Source organism: Squalius cephalus (assembly GCF_949319135.1).
Source record: "Squalius cephalus genome assembly, chromosome: 2".
Lineage (NCBI taxonomy): Eukaryota > Metazoa > Chordata > Actinopteri > Cypriniformes > Leuciscidae > Squalius > Squalius cephalus.
This window is the reverse complement of record NC_137123.1, coordinates 34,219,220-34,239,523: the sequence shown is the minus strand read 5'-3', so window position 1 is coordinate 34,239,523 and position 20,304 is coordinate 34,219,220. Positions and strand designations below refer to the sequence as shown.

General features: G+C 37.9%; 2 protein-coding genes across 3 annotated transcripts in view; one reads left to right on the top strand and one right to left on the bottom strand.

The window, feature by feature from the left end:
• Positions 1–11,008, top strand: part of pcca (propionyl-CoA carboxylase subunit alpha) — a 47,814-nt gene extending 36,806 nt beyond the window's left edge. The window contains exons 21-23 of the mRNA XM_079853716.1: positions 4,905–5,045; positions 7,921–7,998; positions 9,943–11,008. Of these exons, the coding sequence (XP_079709842.1) occupies positions 4,905–5,045; positions 7,921–7,998; positions 9,943–10,011 (288 nt within the window). The 3' untranslated portion in view covers positions 10,012–11,008. The remainder of the gene's footprint in view (positions 1–4,904; positions 5,046–7,920; positions 7,999–9,942) is intronic.
• Positions 11,009–11,079: 71 nt separating this feature from the next.
• The window catches only part of marchf4a (membrane-associated ring finger (C3HC4) 4a), a 55,918-nt gene continuing 46,693 nt past the window's right edge, over positions 11,080–20,304 (bottom strand). Inside the window, exon 4 of one of the 2 annotated variants that reach the window (XM_079853727.1) lies at positions 11,080–12,360. In XM_079853727.1, coding sequence (XP_079709853.1) covers positions 11,897–12,360 — 464 coding nt within the window. In that variant the 3' untranslated portion in view covers positions 11,080–11,896. The remainder of the gene's footprint in view (positions 12,361–20,304) is intronic. The other variant, XM_079853728.1, reaches the window with a different exon arrangement.

The window sequence follows — 20,304 nt, the reverse complement described above, 5'->3', positions numbered from 1 at the left end:
TTTCTATCCTAGCCATTCCTAATTATATGGTTGATTTGCATTTTATTTGTATTTATCCCCCCCCCCCCCCCCCCCCTCTGTTAACTAAGACCTTTTTAGAATAAACACATTTTTGATTTGTTGACCCATCAGTTGAGAACCATTGCTAAAATGAATGTTGTCATGGGACATTTTGTAGCTAATCTACTTAGATGTTTCTGTGTTAGTTCGTCCTCAAGTGTTTCATATGTGCACTGCTCTGTAGCTGTACATGGCAGTAAACTAAAAGGCTGTGCACACCAAGGATAATAAATATAACTATACAGTTTTAATAATCATTCTATGAGATTCTATGAGAATATGGATTTCCACACCACAGCAATAACGATAACTGCACAGAGGAACAATGTCATTGGAATCACTTTCAGAATGTTTTCCAGCTCCCGAGTGATAAAAAAAAGTTGCAAGCCAATCAGAATCCACCTGACTTTAAGAGACTTGAGCATTTAATGAAAATAAACAACATTATCATCCGTTGTTGTGAGCGCCAATATAGTTATCGTTATATTCATCGTTCTTGGTATGATCGTGCCTTTGTTTGTGTGTGTTCATGAGCACTCTGTGGTGTTTTGCTGTGTACCTCATGCTGGGTGAAATATGCTGTATTATGTCACTCACTGGGGCATGTATCCTGTCTTTACACTCGATCTACCTAACATTCACACACGCAAACACACAGAGACTCACACTCAAGGCACAGGTGTCTCAACCCAACTACAAATCAAACTAAGCCGTCCTGTCTTTGTTTACCCAAAGCCACCTAAACAATCAGCATCGACGTTCTGCAAGCTTAAACAAACAAACAGGGTTAAAAACACAGTAACTCTGTAAAAGAAGAGGAAATGCCGGCTTCCAGACTGCACACGCGTGTGCTTCATGGGGGGTCTCTGCTTCAAAGGTCTTCTGAGGGGGTTTGTTTCGAAGTTTCCATGGGGTCACGGCTATTATGGGATGCCTTCCGTTCATTCTATGTTAACAGATCAGTGGGGCTGTGGTCATCAATGCTTGTCTGTTTCCACGTCAGGTCCAGCAGGAACAAGAGTTTCAAAGTTTTTAGGGTTTCCTCCTGTCAGAAAAGTAATATAGATGGTTTTTTTTTTTCTCAGGAATCGCACTTAGAAATTCTGAGAGACCATTAGTAGAGCACCTCAAACTGCCTTCACTAACCCGGTGTTTCCCAACCCTGTTCCTGGAGGCACACCAACCAACACTACAGTTTCAAACTATTCCTAATCAAACCCACCTGATTCAACTCAGCTTGTTAGAAGAGACTCCAAGACCTGAAATGAATGGGTCAGGTATAAAATGCCTTCAGGAACAGGGTTGGGAAACACTGCACTAACCTCCTTCATGGGTTAAAAGTCATTAGTGAGTCCTATAAGTAAGTCCCAGGCCTTTAAAAAAAAAAAAAAAAAAATCAAAACTTGATGTTAATCTTGCAGGCTGTTGATTGTCCATCCTAAATGGCATGTGAGATTAGGATTAGTGTGTCCCAAATATTGGTGCGTTGAAAATCGTCAATGGTGCCTAGATTTTATGATGCTTCTGGTAGATTTTTGACACATACTTGCGTGCTTTATGGGTTAATATCAACCACAACCCCTCGCTTTAGAACAGAGAAAGATTTTGTGACCGTTTTTTTACATTTCTTCAGTGTGTGTAGAAATCCTCCACGTGCGGCGGTGACGGCTGTGCAGACCTTATGCATTCTGGCGATCGTTTTATAAAAATATTCAGGTGAAGTTTTAGCACTTCCCATAGGTGTGATTAGCTTTTAGGATGCTTCATGAACCTTACAGAGATGAAGATATTTATCCATCCTTAATTGGTATCCACTCATAACTGTCAGTCACAGATGAGGCTTTTTTAAGTAATTGCGAAGTGATTTGTAACTCTCAACTTTGAGTGGTAGTGTTTTGGGTTACACTTTATTTTAAGGTGACGTAGTTACATTGTACTTACTCAAATAAGTACTGAGTAATATTAATTAACTACATGTACTTACGTTAGGGTTAGGGTTTGGTTTAGGGTAAGTTACTTGTAATTATGCATAATTTACGTTATTACTATAGTAAGTACATGTAGTAACGTAAATATGTCACCTTAAAATAGTGTTACCGTGTTTTGATATATGAATGAAGTCCATCCATCCATCCATCCATCCATCCATCCATCCATCCATCCATCCATCCATCCATCCATCCATCCATCCATCCATCCATCCATCCATCCATCCATCCATCCATCCATCCATCCATCCATCCATCCATCCATCCATCCATCCATCCATCCAAAATATTAAGCAGCACAACTGTTTTCAACATTGATAATAAGAAATGTTTCTTGAGCACCAAATCAGCATATTACAATGATTTCTGAAGGATCATGTGATAGAAGACTTGAGTAATGATGCTGAAAATTCAGCTTTTCCATCACAGGAATAAATTACATTTTAAAGTATATCAAAACAGATTATTTATTTTAAATTGTAATATTTCACTGTATTATCATTTTTGGTGAAATGATTCTAGGCTTATTGAGCATAAAAGACTTCTTACTGACCCCTAGCTGCACGGTAGTGTAATTTGGAATGATACAATATGGAAAAGTAGTAGTAGTGGTCCCAGACTTGCTTTGTTTTTGTTTTGTTTTTTAGATCAAGTACCCAACTATGTTGTAGTAATTCTCGTAAGCACATGCTGGTAACATCTAAATATTTCATTTGTGACTTCACCTTGTTGCTCAGAGATTTAGTGAGTTGACCCCGGTCACAGAATCATCACCCTTCATTACTGTGTGTGACCTGAGTTTAGCAGAATGATGTAAGGCTTCCTTAGTTGAATTCCTGGAAAGCAGACACATTCCCTTCAGAGAGCTACCCAGTGATTAATTAGTGAGCCACCTTTTCCTTTTTGCTAAATATAGCACAGAAATGACATCACAAATATACAGGGGGGTCTTCACAATGACACACTGGTCAGGAAGTGCCACAGAGGGTGAGAAACTTGTAAAGAACTAGTTGTACAAAAGTATTTAGCTCTTTTGTTGAGGACATACAACATTCAAAGCATTAAAAATAGGTTTTTAGAAACTATAGACACACACACACACACACACACACACACACACACACACACACACACACACACACACACACACACATACATACATAAAAAAAATTAAATATATAGATATAGATATATAGATGCGCCAATTTGTTTTTGTCAGATAAATACCTTAATGTAAGCTGATGGTATAATTGCTTTTACTGACATATAAATTAAGCATTTGCTAAGGTTTTGAGTTCTGTAATTGATGCTCTGAAAATGGCCCTGGAGGTATGACCCCCCACTGTACTCAAATATCCATCTCACCTCCCTCTTATCCCTCCATCCTGTTGTGTCAGTGGCCTGTTCTTTATGTGACTGTATTAATTAGCTCTTCATTTGCTCTACAGGCTGTTATGAGCTAATGGCTTTCCATTAGTGTCTGTATGGAGAGCAGGGGGCTGATGCTCTTGGCATTCTGCTGCTACTGTTAGAGAGAGAGAGACTGAGAGTTTGTGGGAGTTTGCGTTGGTAATCATTAAATTGACAAAACTGCTTTTCATTCATTGAGCAGTGCGGAGGGCCAGGCTTCACTCGTCTGTTAATTGAATTAGACTGGGCACTGACAGAGCCTTTCATCTGTCTGAGACTCACAAAGAAAAATAAACTGTTAGCTGCCCGCCATGTGTTTGGAAACCGATTTGTGCTGCCATCTAAAGGAGGAGATGGGAAGCTTTGGAGAATATCATGGGAGATCAGGCCAGCCTAGCCTAGTTGTTCACTGAACATGTTGCCATAAGTAGGTCTGAAATACACAGAGAAAGCCATCAGTTAGCATTTATGTAATTGGCACTTTTTTTTTCACTGGATCCCCCTGGAAGTATATGATTACCTGATGGCACCGCATCACATGAATAATGTGCATAGTCCCAAGCCTTTTTTTTTTTTAGTAACTATCGTGAACTGTGGCATAAAAAAGGGGAGAAATTAGTTAATTTAGAGCCTTTAAAAAAAGAGTGGGAACCGGTAAAACATACGCTATAATAATATGAAATGTTAGTGATATATATATATACACTATCCTTCAAAAGTTTGGGGTCAGAAAGATTTTCAATATTTTTAAAGAAATTAATGCTTATTCATTAAAGATGCATTAAACTGAAAATTCAGCTTTTCCATCACAGGAATAAAATAAATTTCAAAATATATAAAAATTTAAAACCATTGTTATATTTGTTTAATATTTATAAATATTGTAATAATATTTTACAATATTACTCTCTTTACTGTATTCTGATCAAATAAATGTATCCTTGCTGAGTATATGAGATTTCTTTCTTTCTAAAGCAATCTTACCGACCCCAAACTTTTGAACTGTAGTGTATGTTGCTCACAAAAACACAATCAGAATACACTTCTAATTTTGAATGGCTGTCAGTGGAGGCGGATGCAGTTACGGCATCAAGCAGCAGGGCCTAACAGGGACGATTTCAACTTTAGTTTTGAGACCGTTAGTGTCAGGTAAATTAAATGTACACGGGCATAATATATGGGTATGTTCTGCAGCATTTCCATCCACCTAAATCCAGTTTCCATAATAGTTTTTTTTTTTTTTGGTAAGATTAATGTGAAATTATTGGTCTGTACAAGATACAATGTCCACTAGACTTTATACTGCTAAAAAAAATTTGGTGAAATGTGTTTGTGTGTTTGTCTTCTGCAGTGTTTGTTTATTTGGTTGTTTATAGCATCGTAGTTTTCTGTATTTAATTCATTGAGGTATCTGTGTACCCATTTCTATGTGTTTCATGTGTTCAGTTTAAGGTGCGTGTGCTGAGTAACCTGGCAGCGTCCCTCAGTAAGCACATGCCAGAGAAGGTTCCTGAAGACACCAGTAGTATCCTCCGCTCTCCCATGCCAGGATCAGTGGTGGCTGTGTCTGTTAAACCAGGGGATAGGGTAAGTGACTTACTGGAAATACTGCACATTCAGCATAACTATATTACTCTCATTTTCTCTGTTTAACTTTATGATATGGATTAAAATTCAGTCTGGATTGCTTAAAGCTCTCTAGGTGAATTGTTCCAAATAACTGCAAATTTTAAGGAAGCCAACCTCTATATATTACGCATAAAAACAATCAGACAGTTAAATGCCAGTCACTTAGACACAAGATAAAAATAATCAAGGGATATTAGCAATAAATGTAGTATGAAACAAGAAATGGAAATGTACCCACCCATGTGGCTTACTTACCATTTTCCTAGTTCTCCGCTCAGTTTTGGTTAAAAAGAAAAAACTGCAGTTGGACAGTAGAAATGCAGTAGAAATTTTACATTGGTTTAAAAAAAATCTGAATAATGGCACATTTCCGCCACCCACTGGACTGGAGTAAGAAGCACTAGGTGGCACACAAAGAATGTCATTTTTTACTGTTAAAATGTATTAAAGCTACATTATGTAACTTTGTAACTAGCGATTAAATTATAGAACAACAAGTTATTTGTGGCGTAACGTCTGTGTGAGTGCTTCCGCTGTTCTGCGTGGATGAATCTGATGGATCGAGGTGCACTGGTGTGCCAATGGGTACCAGACAGGTGATTTGTCAGGTGATAATGACACTCAAATATCATTGACAACAAAACTCAATAAATAAATGTTAAAAAATGGATGCTTATTGTTTTAGGGTGCTTAACTCGACACCTTTACCTTATTTTTTTTATTATTCTCAGGTTAGGTAAGTTGAATCTGCAGTGACCGGGAGCGGGAGGGGACATGTTTGGTTCACTCCGGTTCACGACATCCGTTTCTCGTGGCCACGACTTAATATGTTGAGGGAACGGCAACCGTTTCTCATGGCTACCAGTTTTATAACATGTTGGGAATTCTTCACACGCGATACGGCTCCTCCTTTTACCCCGGTCATAATTTACTTTGTTATTTGTTAATGATTTGTTTTTGTTTATTGCCTTAAAAGGAACTTTATTCGTGACCCGAGTATTTCATTCAAGCCAGCAAATTGCCAACGAAAAAGCCTATTCAACTTAAGAATGCGCTTCGGGTGTCTTTCACTTACGTACCCATGTCTTAATGCCAGAGACCGCACTATATCTTTATATGACATTCCTAATTCAATGTAAAATGTTATTTCATCAGTCATCTCCGTCTCCGACTGCTGTGTATGGTTACTGTATTGACTGGTGTGGTTCCCTCAACATATGATCTCGAGGCCACGACTTTACATCGCGTGGCCATGACATAATGATGTCGTTCCCTCAACAAAATGATCTCGTGGCCACGATTTATTATCACGTTCCCACGAATTAATATATTGTGGCAACAACGTATTATCACGTTCCCACGAGTTTATCTGTTGTGGCCACGACAAAACTAAGTGAACCGAACATGTCCCCTTCCGGTCACCGTAGAATCTGCAATAAAAAGGATTTCAAATCAGACAGAATGGACTCAACGTTATAAATTATTCATAAAAAATAGTCAATTTACTACTTTCTTTAACAGTACAAAAGTAAAAATAACATAGTCTAAACATAGTTTTACGAACCTAGTCAATGTCAAGTCAAGTCACCTTTATTTATATAGCGCTTTATACAATACTGAATGTTTCAAAGCAGCTTTAAAGTAATAACAGGAAAATTATGCATATTAGCTGTTGTTGCACAACAATGCACAGCAATGTGATGCTATGTTAACTAAATGTATTTCTGAAAATCCAAACTTATAGTAGTGATTTTCGGATAAAGCAAAAACACGGTCCGGAAGATGGATTTATGATAAAAAACAATATATTTTTCAATATAAACAATGAGACCACTTGGGGAAAAAAAATCAATGAGCCACTTGTGCTTAGTTGCTCACACTCTTGGTGCTTTAAGTGTTAAAGTGAGTCCTGAAGTGCTTCCATTGTATCAAATTCACCCAACCAGGTGTTCATCAAATGATCTCCTTTTGTGTTCCACAGAACAAAGAAAGTCATACAGGTTTGGAATGACGAGTAAATGAGGACAGAATTTTCTATTTGGAGGGAACTATTCCTTTAAATGACATGGGTTGCATTGGGATGACATCATTTGTAAAGCTGACAGTGCACTTCAGTATGAAAAAATACTGTGTACGGTCTGTGTGTGTGCGCGTGTTGCTGTCAAGTTGAATTGAATGTGTCCTGACTCAGTTTGTTAATGACTTATATATAATGCACAGACCGACTGGCTCCGACTAATACATCTGAGCTCTTCCAGTAAAACATCTAATTCACTCAGCAACGTCACACACACACACACACACACACACACACACACACACACACACACAAGAACACTGCAATGAAGAGCTCTCACGCTGATTAGTCTCCACACACACACACACACACACACACACACAGCAGTGACGTTCACACCACCCGATGTTACCACTTCTGCATAGATGAGACAGAAATTATTCCTTGTGGATGGAGGGAAACAGCTATTCCTCAGTGCTCGCTTATTTCCATAATCCATTTCCCTAATGGAGAGTTTGATAGATATAAACAGAGGTTTCTTTTATTGATTTTGCTCTCACGTTTCAGCGAGCTTTGTTCGTTTGTTAACCGTTATCACTCTTCTAATGCATGCTCCTTTATGAAATGATATTACAATATTCCCCTGCTCTTTGTGCGGAGGTCGTTTAATGTACTAGACCTTCACGAGTCTATCAAGTTAATAAATACGTGAAGGGAGATATTCTGTGAATTGTACATTTCAAGATGTTATTAGAAAGTAGTCATTGTTGAATGCCTGTTGCGGGTTTTGTTCATTTATCTGCGTGTGTTCTGAAGGTTGCAGAGGGACAGGAGATTTGTGTGATTGAGGCCATGAAGATGCAGAACAGCATGACCGCAGCTAAGGCAGCCAAGGTGAGCTCGCTCACTCACACACATATACACACACACGTTGATGAATAATCCTGCTCACTACTCTGTGCATCATAAATCGATATGACATATAGAACGTACTCTTCCACATACATCAGATACATTACAGTACCCAACACCATGAGAGAGAGAGAGAGACATCAAGGGGCCACAGTCCATTATCCACACTTGTATTCTGACCAGACCACTTAGCTACTGTGAAAGTCTATCCCTTCTTGTCAGAGGGCTGAAACCAGACTGTGGTTATGGTGTTTATGATTCTATTGATGGACAGCAGTACTTTATTGTACTTCATGCCATGGTTATTATAGTTAACTAAAAATAAAACATAAATATTTCTGTTACTTTAACTTAACCTGAAAAAAAAAAAAAAAAAAAAAATTATATATATATATATATATATATATATATATATATATATATATATATATATATATATATATATATATATATATACATATATATATATATACAGGTGCTGGTCATAAAATTAGAATATCATCAAAAAGTTGATTTATTTCAAGAATTCAACTTAACAGGTGAAACTAATATATTATATAGACTCATTACATGCAAAGTGAGATATTTCAAGCCTTTATTTGTTATAATTTTGATGATTATGGCTTACAGCTTGTGAAAACCACAAAATCAAAATCTCAGAAAATTAGAATATTACATGAAATCACACAGTAATTACACAGTGATACCATGGTCATTGAACCAGGTTTTGGTTCTTTTGGCAGTGTGGGCAGGTGCAAATCCTGCTGGAAAATGAAGGAAGCATGAAGTGCTCTGAAAATGTCCTGGTAGATGGCTGCGTTGACTCTAGATTTAATAAAGCACAGTGGACCAAAGTCCTCTTTTCTGATGAGAGCAATTTTTGCATCTCATTTGGAAACCAAGGTCCAAGAGTCTGGAGGAAGAATGGAGAGGCACACAATCCAAGATGCTTGAAGTCCAGTGTGAAGTTTCCACAGTCTGTGTTGGTTTGGGGAGCCATGTCATCGGCTGGTGTTGGTCCACTGTGCTGTCCACTCAACGCAGCCGTCTACCAGGACATTTCCAGAGCACTTCATGCTTCCTTCAGCAGACAAGCTTTATGGAGATGCTGACTTCATTTTCCAGCAGGATTTGCACCGGCCCACACTGCCAAAAGAACCAAAACCTGGTTCAATGACCATGGTATCACTGTGTAATTACTGTGTGATTTCATGTAATATTCTAATTTTTTGAAATCCTATTTTTGTGGGTTTCATAAGCTGTAAGCCATAATCATCAAAATTACAACAAATAAAGGCTTGAAATATCTCACTTTGCATGTAATGAGTCTATATAATATATTAGTTTCACCTGTTAAGTTGAATTCTTGAAATAAATCAACTTTTTGATGATATTCTAATTTTATGACCAGCACCTGTATATATATATGTGGATATATATATATAATTTTTTTTTTTTTTTTTTTTTTTTCAATTAGTTTGACTTGTACTAAAATAACTAAAACTAAAACTGAAATAAAAATTAAAAACTGTATATGCACAGTACTGGTCAAAAGTTTGGAAACATTACTGTTGTTAATGTTTTTGGAAAGAAGTCTCTTTATATTTAAAATCACTTTATAATTTTCCTAGGGGACCAATGAGTTCTTTTAATTGAAGAATCATCCATATGCATTTATATAGGAAGGAATACAAATGCGTATGGGTGAAGAAACAATGAAGCCAAATGGTTGCAAATAATTCTCATGTATTTGAATTAAAATGAAAACATAAAACCTCTTACCATCTTTTGTAATATGGAAGCATTCATTTCTTATTAAATAATTTTCTCCCTTGTTTCTCTGGGCAGCTTCCTGTGTCCAATGTGTGTTTGATTGCACACATTGAATGCATGGACCTTTCTCATTTAATGTGTGTTGTTGTTCAGGTGAAGAGTGTGCACTGTAAAGCTGGAGATACAGTCGGAGAGGGAGATCTACTCGTGGAACTGGAGTAGCAGGACATCATCATCATCATCATCATCATCATCTGCAGGTCGCTGTGGAGGAGCAAACAAAAGACACTAATAGAGTAGATGGAACATTCCTCCATTCATAGTTGTACTTTCTTTTATACATTCTGACTATAATGTATCCATCTCCCTGGAATTCCACTGGATCCCAGTGAAGGAAATGTCAAAACACTTACATTATCTTGTGCCTTGGCCCTCTGTTGGAGGTTTTCTTGTTTCACATGGAACCAACCACAATTTGACATCATCAGCAGCAGCGATTGTATTTGAACGCATGTTTAAAAGCAGTCAATGAAAGCTGTTGACACACTCACTCCTCCTCTCTCTCTCTCTCTTCTCTCTGTGTACATTTAACTTTCTTTAGAGAAGTGCTGTGAATGATTGGCATTGCTTCAACGAATTCTTAATTGTTAGGTCATAGTATGCAATGATTTTTCTGTTCCATGATTATTCAAACATAATATGGCCTATGTATTCTTTTCACCTCTAAATCGCCAATCCCACACTCGTATATTTAAGTGTTTCTTCAGAATATACAGATACACGCCTCATTTCTGTCATCAAATGCATTAAACTAGTCAAGAAACATGCAAGCTAATAATGTCACATGATCATATGTGATTATTTCTGCACAAGTTGTTCTTGGATATGTAGGATCTAAGAATCTAAGGAGAAGGAAATGGAGGAGTGGACCATTACCAGAAGGGGAAGGCAGATATGATTACTCAGAAACAGGCAGCTGTGGTCAGGCTTGGAAGCCAGAAGACCCACCGGCACTGGTGCTGTTTCCTGTTTTCTAATCACTCAGCCACTTAGATCCACTTTCTGTCTGTATTTGTTTTGAGAAAAAAAAGAAGTGTTACAATAAAAATGGGATTAATGTAAACATTCCAAGTGCTGTTGATTTGTTTGAAACCCCAGGCTTGGAAAGCAACCACGTTGGAGCACATAAAATGCATTACTTAAATGAATGATTTAATTGAATATGCTCTGTGACTGGAGTCAACTCTTGCATACTCTCTTGCATAAGAGAAACAGACACATACAACAGTTAAACCAGTTGGAATTGTTTTTTTTTTTTGTTTTTTTTATGTAGCAACCTCTTTTTCTCACATATTTAACAAATGTAAACAAAATAAGTCCAAGAGATTTGCCTCAAATTGAGTCAGTTTTTTTAGTAGTAGTAGTTTGATTGCTGCACGTTGTCTCCACTGTAACGTGGTTTCCTATTGTTGGTGTACAAGACTGTCAAAATCAGAGAGGATTGATTTCCCTAAAAAACTGCCTAAAAGTGTAAACACAATAGTTTGATTCTTCAATACCCCATTTGGTTTAAGAAACAGATTTAGACTTGCTTATCCTAGCAAGTGCCGCACTGACATTTAATAATACGACTTTATCTGAAAATACAACCTGTAGTAATCAGAAAAATTAGTGTAATGCTGCATGTTTTACAAAGAATACATTTGTTCTTCACTCTGAGCCATTTTAGTTCAGCAGTGGCTGTCAGTGTAGAAACTGGATTGCATTGGTAAGGTTGTGCTTCATAATGGTGACAGCTCTGACCTTGAGCTGACAATAAACTCAACACACACACTCAGAAAAACTTCACTGACCTTTGACCTTTCTCAGTGGCTTGCATAATTTCTAGTATGCAGCTTTATGGCCATAATCTTTCCTGTAACCACTGCGAGAGAACCTTGCTTTCTTGTTTTATTCAATACTGTAAAAAAAAAAAAAAAGGGAAAAACAAAACTCCTTTAAACCCGGACAGCGCTGAACTGGGTCCCTGGGTAACACGGTTTAATTCTCTTCACTGAATCCTTTCTTTAAATACGTCGCATGCAGAGACTGAACCGTAAACCAGGCCTCACACTGTGGTAACTCTCATGACCAGTTCACGGTTGCTGTTGCTGGTCTGTCCGCGTGGCTCCTGGGGTCTCAGGTGGTGGCTGAGGAGATGAAGGATGTTGTAAGTACAGTGGTGGTCCGGCAGCGAGGGCTGCCCGTTGCTGGGCTCAGATGAGTCCTGCGGCTCTGACGTGGCACCTGCTGCCAACGGGACGGAGTTTGTGGAGGGGGTTACGGTTCCCGCCGTGGCCGCTGCAGCCGCAGCCATGAGGGAGGACGTGGAGGTGGAGGCTTCGCCTTCTGTGCCGGACGGCCCCATGCGGTGCGGCAGCGGCAGAGAGAAGTTCCGGAATGTGGCACAGGTCTTCTGGTGCTCCTCATTGTCTTTGACCTTGTCGTAGTTCAAGACTTTCCACTGCTGATTAACAGCCTGCCAGCGGTTAAAAATGCGAAATACGGAGGGACCCTCGTGGACAATCAGAGCTAAAAGAGAAGGATAGACGCATTTGTTAAGTGAGGGATAATGTACAGTCAGAACAAATGGGTCTGTCTAGGAAGAGATTCAATTTGCTGAAAGACCTTTTAATGGGTACTTTGTACAGTGTCCAATTAAAAATACAACTTTAATTCTAAATGTACTGCATAGAAAATATTATGTTTTTAACATAGAGATGTTTTTTGAACACCAAATCATATCAGAATGATTTCTGAAGGATCATGTGACACTGAAGACTGTAATAATGGCTGCTGAAAAATCAGCTTTGCCATCACAGGAATAAATTACATTTTAAAATGTTTAGTTTTTTTAATTGTAATATTTCCCAATATTGCTGTTTTGATCAAAAAAAATGTAGCTTTGAGGAGCATAAGAGATCTCTTTCCCCAAACTTTTGATCGGTAGTGTAACAACCATTAATGTCTTTTAAATTATATGCTTGAAAAAAATTCCATTACTGTGTACAAGAAAAAGCACAGTATTGCTGCGGATGATGGTGAATAACAGGAAATGTCACACTGTTGGATGGGACGACTGACCAATCAGAATCAAGTATTCCTAAGAGCTGTGTAATAACTGACTGCTAGATTCCATTCATACTTGCACTGATAAACATGAGCATCATGTAAACTCCACAAAAATACGCACTTCTACTCCATTTGGAAACACTGAAACTGAACACTTATACTTTTACTCAATTAGATTTCCCAGGCAAAACATGATACTTTACTTCTCACAAATCATTTAGACCGCCAAAGTGCATTTTTCAGAGGTCATCAAGACATTTTCCTGGATATACAAGCCAATCGAATTAACATTTAAGTACTTTTTCAAAATATGGTGCCCCACTTTTCTGTATTTAATCACGTTTGGCATTTCAGAACCTCTTTAATTAATATTATATAAGAAATTAAGTGTAATTATGTCTTGAGGCTACATGGTTAATACAGGCATTTTCGCTCCACTTATGGAAAACATTTACTTGACAACAACAAATCCCAATGACCTCATTGATCAAGAAAATTTGCAATGCACAGTGTGCCAAACAGGTATTTAGGAAAGTGTTGAGGTGCTGTCAATATGATTTTTTTTTTTTTTTACACCTCTGGCTTGGTTTAACTCGCACCATTGTATTTGTTTCTTCAGAGGTCCAGATAGAAAGAGAGTGATGGTCTGCATTAATCTTTTATGTGACGGTGGGTTCCCCTCTGAATGTCTGCAAGGCCGCACATATCTCTACACTTTTTTTTCAGACTGCTACTATCTTCCCCCCTTTCGATTTTCACTCTCTGAGCTCTGATGACAGTTTTTTCACTCACCTCTCTGCAAATGTTAGATTACAAAGGCTTGTATTTTGTGGAGTTGAAACCGATCTCTGATCACTGTGAAAGGCTAGAGGCGTCCCGAGAGCCCTGAGGTTCTCCTCTCACTCTAGCTGCTCCAGAATCAATGAGACAGACCACTAACAGACGTTATCACTGCACACTGCAGACCACTAAAACAAGCAGCGTGCGAGAAGGTAATAATAACCCACGGTTTTCAATCGACTTTTCTACAACAGCCTAAGCCAAAGCCCTGCAGTTGACAAAACTGGAAATGCTGGAAATGAAACAAGACTGCACCAAATTTGTTTCACCTTTCAAATGACATCAGTCATATTTGTTCAGTTAAATGGGGGAAAGCATTAACCTTGATGCTGTAGTGGTTGCTGTTATTAGTTTTATAACTGGAGTTTCAGTAGACAGAGCAGAATTAATGCGTCCACAGTGGCATTTATATGCAGCAAATGTGTACGAGTTGAAATTAGGTTGTGGAGGAGTTTATTAGCGTTCCAGCATCATGAAGATGCTATTGCTGCTGAAACCTAATTTTTCTAGTCTCTCTCTCTCTCTCTCTCTCAGTCTCAGTAAAGTTGGACTGCACATCCTCTCATTACAAGGAGAGAATGTGAGACATGTATTGATTTAACACACACACAGACACAAACACGCACATTTTCCTTGCGCCGAGAGGATAGCTGAAGGAAATTCTCAGGGCAAAGCTTGAATTTTTATCAGCAGTTTTTTTCTGCTGTAGTGTGGGATTTTTTGGCCCCCAACCAGTCCCACAGTGGATGGGAACAGGGCTCGGCTGTGAAAAGCCACTTTGCCACCTGTCTCTTCTCTTAGCTTCACTCTCAGTCTTTCTCTCGTTCTCCTTCCTTTTTTGTTCACATAGTGCTTTCCCTGTCAGATGAATCTACATTATGACAGATGATATTAAATAATGACTATAATTAGGCACAATATTATGTCATATTTCAGTATTAAGCTGAAAGCTGTATGAGTAAGATATCATCCCATCTGAGCAATCTTGAAAATCAACAAAATTGCTTCTTGGGTAATAGTGATGAATAATAGTATTTTATAAAATAGTAATGAAACATCTTTAGAAAAGCTTTAGAAAATGTTTCTTGCATTATCACATCAAGAAAAAGAAAAACCTTTTTCATACAGTATTTTGGGCAAAACATCTAAAAAATATATCTCGGCATTTCTTAATCTTTTCATAATATTTGATATCTTGATATCTAAAAAAAATTCTGAAATGCTTAAACTGGTTATTGTTTCAACCAAACAGCAAAGTAGATTGAAAATCTTAACATGTAAGAAATAAAACTAAATAAAAATATAACTAAAATAATCATTGTATTCCACTCACTGAACACAAAATTATATTTAAATGTTTACATTTATATTAAAAGTTAAATCATTTTCATGTAAAAGTGGTTACATAATACATATAAACACTCAATTTTGAATGATGGCAAGAACAATTTTTTGATCACAGATTAGAATCATAGTGATATTTACAATGTTGCTAGAAAATATATATTGGCAGTAAATTTATTGCAAATATATAATAATATTCAATGTATCGCCCACATGGTACAGTTTGATTAGTAGCTGAAAGCATCAACAGTTATCCAAAATATTGTATAAACCCACATTTTGGATAAAAGCATCAGCTAAATGAATAAATATAAATGTTGTGTGATACATTGTTCGTAAAACTCTCAGAAGACCTGATGCCCCCTTCCTGTCAAGATTGGAAATAATAAAAGGCCAATGCTATTCTCAGTGATAGTATTTCAATGAAACGATCGCCTTTAGGCATTATCTCCATTCTCTCCACCTAATCAGACAGAATGGACTCTCGTTCGGTCTCCCTCCCAGTCTGGCTGCTTACAGAGACAGAGCGATACATCACAACGAAACTCTTGAGGAACTCTGCCATTGATCTACAGCATGCGCACGCACAAACGGATGTGTCACTAAAACAATCTCGACATCACCACTGTTCAGCTCCTTCCCATTCAGCCTCTTTCTTTTTTTCTTGCAGTCGCGATTACCCAAGATAACGCTGCTCTGAGAAAACCTCATTATTCCCTCTGAGCCACTGGAGAGGCGAAACAGCCATTCCACTCCAGCTTCTGCAGCATTGTGATGCCCATTTAGACTGCAGGCACTAGGTGGCAGATATTTTATGTTGCAGCTGTCATTTGTGGATGTTAAGGAGAGAGCTGCAGTTGTTGACACTCTTTCTGTAACTCCCATATGACTTTATGTCCAATCTGCAATACATCAGCATGGAGAGCGGTCTAAACCTCGTACATCAAACTGCAGCTATATCGCAGGTACTTGGTCCAATACCTGTGCATTTATTCAAATGGCCACGTTCACACAGCAGCAGAATACAATTGTCAGTGCTGAATATAGTTGTTCATTCACATTTTTGTTTTGAAACAGACATAAGGTGCGGCCACATTAGAGGAAATTGATGAAAAATGGTTCATTATCTGTTGTCAGTAGTGTAGTGACGGTTCACTTTCAAACCAAGCAGCTTTCTGTTGGTCAATGTGGTGAATTTACGTGACATACTAAACCCGAAATGAATCTGCACAGGAAAATCTTGTCCTCACATGTAAATCCTGATCGCATTGATTCCTACTGAAATTCTCCAAACAAAGCTACATTTGACTGCACCTTTACTATAACTAGGCTATGTTTACACACTTTCACCATTCACACAAAACATGTTATTGCATTCAACTCTTTCCCCGCCATTGGCGAAAATTTCTGTCATTTATGAGGCAATGCTTCCCCGCCATTAGTCTCAGCCTCAGATGCCACGCTTACGAATGGCTGGCTGAATGTCTGATGCATATGGCACACTTAACTGGAAACTAACTGGAAACTTCAGGATTTTTGAAGTTGTCATCTAAATGGTTGAATTCTATAAGATTTCTGATTTCCGTCACGTTCTTTGAAGGTCCGCCTGGAAACAAAGATGCTGTGGCGTCAAACCCCTTCATGGAAGAGGAAAGTGAAACTTTGGCAATTATCAGGAAACGCTGGATTTTCAGAAGTAATTTGTGGCATAGACTTGCAGACCAGTCTGTTATTGTAGGGACATCAACGTTTTCACGCCCTAAACATGACGCAGAACAAAACGATCTGTGATTGGTTTGCTTTACATGTCAGTCAGACGGCCTCTGGACGGTTCTAGGCCAATGAAAGCTGCTAAGAGTCCAGACCTTCTGCCATCAGTCTGAAGGTCTGGCTACGCGAGACTACCCCGCCATAGACGGAAATTTCAGGCTTTCCGTTTTTTCACTGTTATACGGTAGGGGCCGCTATTACACATTTGAAAGAATACTGAATCTCCTGATCAAAAGACATGTGATGAAGAAGTATAAACAAGCGATATCTATGTAAGCAGATGCATATGTAAAATATTGCGGTCATCAACATTAAACATCATATAAATCAAAACTGCCTAAAGTTACCCAATTAAATGTTGACCCAGGACGAGGTATAGGACTGTGTAAGCTTTGGGGCTGTTGATGGACTCGATCTACTCTATCTATGGTTTGATCATCATTCTGGATCAAAAACGCATTTTTCTCAGCTTTTTGCTCAAAATGCGCTTTTCTTTTCTTGCAAAAAGTTGTAAATAATGCCTGGATCAGTGATGAAAATAAATATATCAAAATGGTGACTTTCATAACGCTGGAAAGTCATTACAGATAACATGACTTTATTTGATAAACGTGCCCAATAGAGGCACAAATTCATCCATTATCCTACAGTGGCATTGAATTGTTTAGTGTGGAGCAAAGCATTCGGGAAGGACCCAGACCACAAAACTGATAAAGGCTTTGATGGAAGACAGTGATTGGAAGGGCACATAACTCAATCTCTGTGAGTTATCTGAACCTCACAGGAATACACACGACTGTGTGTGCGGCTATAGCACTGTATGACATGACAAATAGTTTTCCAATGTGATTCTATTTACCCAATACAGATTAACCAAAATAGTAAATTTTAAGGTGTGAGTCCTGATAATTTAAACTAGTGAGTTGTTTGGCTATAGAATATATTTAGCACTCTAAAATGTGACTAACTGCCGCTTATACTGCCGCTGTGTGAACACTGTTACTGGTATCTGTATGTCATTGATATACAAAAACTTGGAAAATTTGAGTGAATAGAGCGACATGGCTAAATGTTTGGACAAAAGAGGGAGAGCTAGAGAATTTTTGGCTGCATATCTAAGAAAATGAAACGAGCAGGAATTATTTGAAATAGTTTAGAAATAAAAATGAAATTCTTAAGTCGCAATGCAAAGTCTGGATGTCTTTGTTATCTTTTGCAATGGTTACAAGCAATTCTCAATACTATTGCGAGTTAAGGTGCAGTCACATTTACCATTGCTCTGTGAAATTTTGCAGGCAAAATCCAGTCATTTCAATAGGAATCTGTGGAATCAGGAAAAAAATTCAAGAGAGTCACAATTTGCCACATTCACAATGTTTGTGAATAGAAGCTTAAATTAAATCTGTTCATCATGTCTCCTCAGAAGACTTTGATTCGCTTGATTCATATGGATTATTTTCATGATGTCTTTGTACTTTTTTAAACTTGATTACAAAGGTTGATATAATGAATGGACAAAAATGGGGAGAGAATATTAAAAAAATATCTTCATTTGTATTCTGAAGATGAAAGAAAGTCTTGCAATTTGCAAAGACATGAGGGTGAGTAAACAGGTGAACTCTTAACCTCACATATCTGGGTTTCCTCCCACACAGGTTTTTTTTTTTTTTTATATTGCCCTTCTGGAAAAGCTGAACTGTACTTTTTTGGGCTAAGTGCTGCTCTAGTTTTAGCTGCAGTCCCCCCACAGTTTTGTTACAACAATGCTCTTCAGATGATGCTTAATTAAAAAAAAAAAAAAAAAAAAATGTTATCATTTAATTAGGAGCACATTTCCTCTGAGAGACAAAAAGACTGATACAATGTGTGTGCGCGTGTTATTTACTGGCTCAATTGTATGCAGATCATGAGGGAGCAGTGTGTATTTTCTCTCATAGCGAAGCATTAGAAGGATCGCTCCTTAAGCTGGCCTGATTAGACTATCCCATCGTCTTGCCTTTCCTCCAGAGATCAAACTCAGCATGTCCTTTCCTGTAATATTTTATACCAGTGTGACAATGCATTACATATCACAGTAAGTCCTAAATATTTGGTCTATTCACTTCCAAATTACATACATATGACTATTGTTATAATATCTACAAATAGGGTGAATCAGAAGTGAGCGCAGAGGGCAGAGCTCTTGAAGTGAGAGGGCTTTGCTCTTATAGGCGATGCATTTAGAACACTGCGCAAATCTATATATCACTCAACCTTCATTTTGAATAGGAATGTTAACATAGGAGCAAAAGTAATGCTTTTAACTGTAAAGATTGTTCTGGAAAGTATACTTTTGCATCGAATATCGACCCTTTGTAATTCTATTTCCGCTGAGAGTCCTTGGGTGCATGAGAACAATTGAGCATTTTAGAATCAATGGCAAAATCACATAAATGGCAAACAAACTGCAAAATTACTTCCTTTACCTGACGATTGTTTGTATGCTGTGAAAGAGGAATTCAGTTTGAAGGGTCATTCCAAATGAGAGAAGGCAAGTAATAATGAAAGTAGCACTTGGAACAGAGAGCAACAGTGGGGTAATGGAAGTAAAAATTCCATTACTTTTCTCAACAGAGAAATAGATTTTTAATGATTCCGCATAAACCTTTCAAGACAGGCCGACTATTAATCTATGGAATGCTTCAGTTAATGCCCTAACTCGTACGTTTTTAAAGTTCGGTTTTAAATGTTCAGTTCCACTAAACAGAAAATCACAACAAACAAATTAGGACAAAAGAGCTCAGCATCAACCATCCACTCACATGAAGCATTGTGAATGACAATCAAGTCAGTCTCCTTACACTCTCCAACTTCTTAATTTAACTGGTCACTGAATTAAAGGGGTCCTATTATGCCCTTTTACGAAGTCTTGATTTTGTTTTTGGGGTGTGATAGAATATGCTTTCATGCTTGATTGTTCAAAAAAACACATTATTTTTCACATATTTTACATTATTACAGCTCTTCTCTCCCCAGCCTGGCTAGAGCGCGATGAGCCCGTCCTTCCGAAATATGAAATGTGCTGTGATTGGTTACTTGGCCCAGTGTGTTGTGATTGGCACCGCTTAGCGTGTGTTCAGGGAAATGTCATGCCCCTTATCATCTACTCAGATGTAAATATTTAGGATGGCGTCAATTTCAAACCAATTCAAGCTAGATTCAGACTTAAGAATATTAACAAACAAGAGGATCATGCAGAACAGATTTCATGCACTGACTTTGCAAGCACGGATTTCAGAGTGGCATGCTTTTTTTGTAATTTTCGTATACATTTTAGATCCGATGTTATACATCATTTAATCATACTGTATTTGTCGGAAACTATGGTAATACAAACAGTAATCAATCACACAACTATGGATCATTTTCCTAAGGGGCGGTGAACAGTCTTACAAAAGCTACAGTAAACAT